This window comes from Diceros bicornis, chromosome 22 (genome assembly GCF_020826845.1).
Source record: "Diceros bicornis minor isolate mBicDic1 chromosome 22, mDicBic1.mat.cur, whole genome shotgun sequence".
Lineage (NCBI taxonomy): Eukaryota > Metazoa > Chordata > Mammalia > Perissodactyla > Rhinocerotidae > Diceros > Diceros bicornis.
In genome coordinates this window covers 23,730,798-23,737,705 of record NC_080761.1, presented here as the reverse complement: position 1 = coordinate 23,737,705, position 6,908 = coordinate 23,730,798, and the positions used below count along the sequence as shown (strand labels likewise).

Below are 6,908 nucleotides of genomic sequence, written 5' to 3'. Positions count from 1 at the left end.
GGAAAACACAATTATGTTGTAACTACAACTAGCTATAGAAGAGGCATAAGGTTGGCTCAGAAATTCTGGCAGAAATAATGCATGGTGCCCCAAGTACATGGTGGCCAGGCCGTATCCTTAAAGACACCGGCTGGTCCCCACTGTCACTACCACATTCCTATAAACTGACCTGAGGACAGCAGAGATCAGCAACTGGATTGTAGGCACTGCTCAATCAGCTTCTTCACTGCCCCCAGGAGCTCCTTCTAAGAGGTGTGCGTCTCTTAAGAAGGGAGGATTCCCCCTAGGGCAGTGACAGCCTTCCTCAGGACCCCCCAGGGCCCTTTAGGGTGGTCCTGGGTGGATACTGGGTGGATCCTGGCTACTCTCTATCCTCCTTTTTGTATGCACTTCCCTGCTGTGAAAAAAAAATTCGAACGGGGCGGGGTGGGGGGGTCGGGGGGGGGGGGTGGTGGTGGTGGCGCGAAAAGGTCTCTGGATTCTTTCCTTCCTGTGTAAAACCGAATGCTGGGCGTGAGAGGGAAACGTCTCAGTGGGCACACAGATGCAGCACGAGAAACACAACCACAAGTGAGGAGAGTCCTCCATGCATGCCGCCAGGCGGGGCGGCCTCAGATGTAAACAGGCTGCTCCTGGGCTGTCAGCAGTCTGTACATGGCAGCCGGCATCGTCTTCATGTGAATCTGAGGGCAGACACACACGTGAGTGGGAGCTGAGGCTCGGGGGGCTGTGTGGGCATTGCCCTAGGGCTGAGGGGAGAGGTGGCACTCTCACCATGGGGGGCTTTCAAGATACCCCCCACCCCACCACTAACAGGGACTTGATGCAGGTGGCGTTTAGGAGGAGCGAATCCACCGGCTTTCTAAAAGCTTAGGGGAGACCGAGAGTGAACGGTGGAAACCAGGAGAGTTTTGTTTTCCCAGTCCAATGCTCTTGCTCTCAACCAGGCCCTTTTTTTAAAAGGAGAAAACTCTTAAAATGAAGGAGAACGACTTTAGGGTTCTGACGGCTCCTGCCCTGGTAAGTTAAGGCGGCCACAGCAGATCAGCCTAGAACAGCCGTTAGGACCTCAGGGGAGCCCCTACCCGAGAGCTGCCTCCAGAGGCCTGTTCTGTTGATCAGACTTGAATCTAAGACTTAAATCTTCTAGGCACATTTGGTGAGATTAGCTGGGAAAAATGGAGAGAACTTGGGCAGCCGTGGAGAGAAGCTACGCGAACGTGAGTTAAAAAGAGCAGGTGAGCAAATAATGGTGGAAAAGAAGGCTCAAGGTGACCTGATCTTATTTCAAGGTGTTGCTCTCAGATACCACTCGTTAATGGGTTTACAATCTGGTCGGAGAGACTGGTCTGGTTGTTGAGGAGGGTTTAGGATTGGGAAGGACACTTCCTGGAAGGCCTGCTCAGGGCCTGGGTGAGCATGAGGCGAGGGGCACCAGAGGACCCCCCAGCCCGTACCCCACTCCTACCTCCCCCACAGCATTGGAGAGGATGTGGACAATCTTCTCGTGCGGGGTGGCGACCACACTCTGTCCGTTGATTTCAATGATCCGATGTCCCACGCGGACGCCTCCTCGCTCGGCTATTCCCCCTCGCATGAGGCTGCAGATCTGTCAGGGTCAAAGGCCAAGTTAGTCCTCACAGATAGCACCACACGTCACAGAAATGGGTGGGGACAGAAGACTATCTTTTCTGGAACCCTCTGCCCCCAGCATTCTCCTCTCTAAGAAGCTGCCACGGTTCAGTTTGGGGCATTTAAATCTCTTTGTTTCTTCTCACAAGAAATAGGGTTCCTCTATTTCTTGGTTCCACGGCCACGTCTTTCACACACTTTGCACACGGAACGTAGCATGTCACTGGATATCACATCACACTGAGTTCTGACTACTTTTCTTCCCAGCTGGGTCTTGGTAAAAAGAGCTGGTTGGGCCTGTCACCAAGTTGCCAATGTTTACAAACTGTCAGACTGGGTAACCCAGGTCGGTGTTATTTCCCACAATCACCACTGGGACTCGAACATTGAACTGTATAATAGTAGCAGCCTGCTTTTTAGCGTCACAGTTACAGGAGCCACAGTGGGGCTGGAACACCATTTTGTGTTCCAGAGTGTAGCCAGCTGCGGGGGAGATGTTCCTTTGGCCATTCCCAACTCAGTGCCCTTGTTCAAACTTCCTTCTCGCAGAAACGACAATGTGGTTGGTTTCTGTCCTTGCACAGCCAGGCGCCACAGTGGACAGAGGCTGCAGGCTGGTGGAAACAGCCCTCCGGGGCTTGGCGGGCTCTGGGCTTGGCATTGCGGGGTAGAGCCACTCCCACCTCACACACAAAGCAACTGGAAATTTCCTACACGAATGTGTTTTGAATTTACGAAGTTGACTTTTCACTCCAGACTGTGCACCTTTACTTAAAAGCCCATGCAGACTGTGACATCTTGTGACAACAGGCTTCCTGTGTCTGTGAGCCTGTGGACCCTTCAGCCCCTTGGGTACCCTGGGGTCTAAACTTTCCTTAGGTGCTTCCCACACTTTAGATAAAACTGAGGGCCCCACATCTGTTATATAACAACTGTTTGTTCATATTTGAACTTTTAACATTCTTCACATCAGAACAAAGCAAACAAGGAAGTACAAACAGATAGAAACAGGATGTCCGACCAAAAGCATGAGGAGGAACCCTGGCTCCTCTCCTAGGGGACGGACGAGGCCTCCAGGGGCAGAGCATACATGAAGCGGGCTGGAAGTTCAACTCTGACTGGGAACGCCAAGGGGATTTCTAAACCTTGAAACATACTTGGAATAAAAATTTAATTACCTACAACTCTTAAGGGAAATTTAAGGAGGAAAAAGAATAGGGTTCTCCTGTCTGCAAAGATGAATGCAAAGAGAGGGACGGCACACTGAAAATCTGTAAAATTGAGAAGGTTACAGATAGAGAACAGATTTGTCACCAAAGTCCAGGATTGCTATGAATCCAGCACAAAGCAAACCAGGACAGAGGGAGAGTAGTGTTGAGTATGGAGTTTCTGTTTGGGGTGAAGAAAAGGTTCTGGAAAGAGATAGTGGTGATGGCTACTCCCCTTTGTGAATGTACTTAATGCCGCTGAATTGTACGCTTAAAAATGGTTTAAGTGGTAAATTTAACGTTGTGTATATTTTACCACATAAAGAAAAAAAAGGAAGTATTATTTTAAGGCAGACATCCAAGTGATGAAAATACCCTTTATCCCTAAAGTGCCAATTAGGGTTAAAAAGGCTAAGCATGGATCATTCATGCGCAACAGCCAGGAGAGCAGGGTCTCAGCCTGGGCTGTTCGGGAGTCACCGGGGAGCTTTGCAGGGGCTCCCGTGTGCAGCCAGGGTGGACTTAGGGTGGCAGTGCCCTGGGGCTGGAGGGGAAGGAAGCCGTTGGTGGTACATCCTGAACTATCTCAAGCTGGCAGCTGGGAGGGCCACCCTGTATCGTCACGGAGAGACGCTGGGCTCCGAGGGCCACGGCTCTGGGAAGGGCCTCTCTCTTCTCACGTAGAAAGGCACAGAATTCTCTGTCCACGGAGAACGCCAAGCCTGCCTTCACCCACTCATCCCTTTCCTTGCTGGATTCTTTCAGGGAACTGACCAGCTTAAAAATAAATAATAATAAAAAACCCAAATACCGTGCCACAGTCTCATTTGTCAGACTTCTGGAAAAGGGTGTGGGGTTATACTTACAATTCCGTTCTGGACGCTGAAGCCCAGCTGGTAGCGAAGGTCTGGCCTCCTGATGAGCACGGTGGTCACTGGAGGACACCTCACGATATTCAGCTTTACCCGGGACTGATTCTTCAAGCCCTGAAACATGGACAAAGTGCAGTGGGTATGGTGCCATGGAGGCGGAGAGAAGAGAGAAAAGCTGACAGCACCAGAGGCAGGAGAGGGCCCCGTGAAGTCTCTGCCACACACAGGCCCACAGGACCATCCACTGCTGGGAAGAGAACCGCCTGTGAACCGCCTGTTTACACGGAGCCCTTCGTCCACGCGGAGACTGGTTTCTGCAGGCACTTGTCTTCATTTGGGGAAATGGGCTGTGTTCAAGGGATTTGAAAAAAGTGGTCGTCTGTGCAACTACGAGGAAAACTGCCACCTGTGCTTTTTGGTGTGAAAGATGAAGAATGCACAATCTTTCTCCTGGTTGGGAGACAGACAAGTGGGAAACAGACTTTCTCCAAAAGGCAAACTCGAGCAATTCCTCCTCTTCTAACGAAGGATGTCTGATTCACGGCGACTGGGCCCATTCATCAGGGCTTGTTATCTCTGTGTCTGCTGCTCTGGCTTCCCTCTTCTCTCTGCTGTTAGCGATTTTATCAACAGTCCCACAAACACCTGGGAGAAGCAGGAGGCGGAGGCAGGACTCCAATCAGTGAAGGTTGTGGGATGGGTGCTGGGGGAGAAGGAAGGAGAAGGAATAAGACTCGGAGGTTGTCTGTGGTTCCACGATCCTTGGTAACACGCCCTCTCTCTAAGTCAGAACGGAGTGTAATGCAAGTCGGTCTTTAAAGGTAAAAAGGGGACTCGGTCTGGTTTCAGAGCCTGTTTCGAGAGCGTCCTCCACCCCACTCTGTTAAGCTGAGCACATGCACAGCAGTGACCAGAGCCCTGGGCTGCTCAGAGCACCCTAGAAAAAACCATCACAAAGCTACACTTTCCTCACTCCGGCAGGGGATGGTTCACCTAAGAGGGGGGTGTCCACCAGAGTCACTCAGCCCTGAAATCAACGTCCATCTCTCAGGTCTGCCTGAGACTGCCTGCTCCGCCCCAGCTAACTCCTGATCGCCGGGTCGTCTAGACGATGGTAGGTGCTTTCCAACCTGTTTCAAGTCACGGCACACAGAGACAAAGCCGCTCTTTATGTACCCTGGGGGAAACAGATTACACAGCCTGTGGCTGGAGACCCTGCTGCCCCAGGTCCTGCTCTGAGAGTTGGGGCGGGGGAGAGCTCAGCACTCTTGTGGGAAACGCCTGCCCCCCTGGACTCCCATCTAGCGAGGCCAGCTGACTGGGAAATGGCTCAAGGTCAGCCACAGCCCCTCTCCTCCAAAGGGTCAGAGGTGAGGGGGAGAAGCTGCTCCTGAAAGACGCTACTGTGGGTGGGGGGGCAACCTCTCCTCCAGGAGAGAGCAGCCATGAGAGGAGGCACAGGTGTTCAGTAAAAGGTGGGCTCTATTCCACCCAATACTGTGGACTCAAGACCACAGTATCCCCCAGAGACAGCACCCAATCAATTCACAAATGGGTCCAGTGTGTGCCCTTGACGGGTGAAGTGGGAAGAGAGACCTGGGAGAACACGACAAATCCATTTCAGCCTGAAAGGTGATCGCCTCTTATTCTGTAAAGAGAAATCTGCAAATTCCACCGCCCCCACTACCATCACTCCTTGACCAGTCTGTAAAATCTCTCTCTGGGGGAGGTCAGGCTTTCTATTTCCCATTTTATAGATGAGGACACAGACACGGACATAAAACCTGCCTTGTCCAAGGCTCTGTGGGGTCAGGACTGGGTTGATGCATCCCCTGCTCAGGCCTCTGCCTTCCTCACAAGCGCCTTGCCAAGCAGAGAGGTGAAACGTGATAGATGACTTCAGTGCCAACAGAATTTGTGGCAAGAGTGAGCCTTGCCTCTCTGAGTGGCAGAAGTGACCCACACACCTTTTGTTTCTAAGTGACAAAGATACACTTTAGATTGAGGGGTGACAGGCTTTTTTTTGTCCCTGGTTGTCTGGCTTTATTATGTTTGGCCAACAGGCATATACCAGTGGTTCCCAAAGAGGGGACCCCACACCAGCAGCATCAGCATCACCTGGCCCCTTTTGGTAGAAATGCAGAGTCTAGGATCCACCCAGACCTACTGAATCAGAAACTACAGGGGTGGGACCCAATAATCTATGTGTTAACAAGTCTTCCTGGTGATACACACACAACTGTGAGAACTGGTGTAGATACCACTGCAGAACAATGAACTCACCTGTACCCATGTGACAATTTCTCCGGGGGATGATCAGGGCCAAAGATGTCAATTTACTACTCACCCCTGTGGCCAGTGTGCTCTGTGAGAGCAAGTGCTAGCCACGTCACGGTGGCAGTGATGGCTTGTGGGAGAGTTGGGTGGCCTGATGCCCTGTCAGCCATCCCCATGTCTGTACTGCGTGTGAGCGCCTCTAAGATGACTGTCCATCAAAACCATCCTGATGATGAAACCAGCCGCACCACCTGTCACTGAACACTGACTCTTACCAGGCACGGACCTGGAGAGTCACAGGAGCTGTCTCCTTTAATCTCCTTGACAAACTGGCAGCTATAATTATGCCCATTTTATAGAAGAGGAAACTGAGGCTCAGAGATACTAAGGAAGTCACCCAAGTTCACCCACAGCAAGATTCAGTCCTAGATCTGTCTGTATTCAAACCCACAGCATTTTCTCCTCCACCACAATCCCCCATATAGACAATGGTAGAGTGTGTGTCATTCATAAGGCTTGCTTAACAAAGAGGCCAAGCAGAGCAACGGAAGAAGGAACTTGTGCCTCCAAACCTTTTATTCTAGCCTTGCACGGGGCCGTGTTTTCAGCTTACTTTCCTACCTGGCGAGAGTTCTACAGGGCTCCTGGCCCCTGGCTTCCCCACTGCCTTTGATCAAGTCCAGTTTTTCCTCTCACCATGTGAATTTTAATGGGGCTCAATTTAATTTCCCACCTCCCGAGTCTCGGCCTGTTTCCTCGGTGTTCTGAATTGCTCTGTTTTCTGCGGGATTTGAGCCTCCCAGTGGCTGTAACTTGGCTTATGGTGACTCGGGGTGCACACACAGGTAGGCGTTACCACGTCTCTCTGTGGTTTCTGGAAACCTCTGGGAACCTTCTCTGGTTAAAGAAATGATGTTTT

At 51.4% G+C, this 6,908-nt stretch overlaps 1 protein-coding gene across 1 annotated transcript in view; it reads right to left on the bottom strand.

Moving 5' to 3' along the window:
* Positions 1–466: 466 nt before the first annotated feature.
* Positions 467–6,908, bottom strand: part of APBA1 (amyloid beta precursor protein binding family A member 1) — a 64,257-nt gene continuing 57,815 nt past the window's right edge. The window contains exons 10-12 of the mRNA XM_058565698.1: positions 3,707–3,826; positions 1,469–1,609; positions 467–683 (exon numbers count right to left, since the gene is read on the bottom strand). Coding sequence (XP_058421681.1) covers positions 612–683; positions 1,469–1,609; positions 3,707–3,826 — 333 coding nt within the window. The 3' untranslated portion in view covers positions 467–611. The remainder of the gene's footprint in view (positions 684–1,468; positions 1,610–3,706; positions 3,827–6,908) is intronic.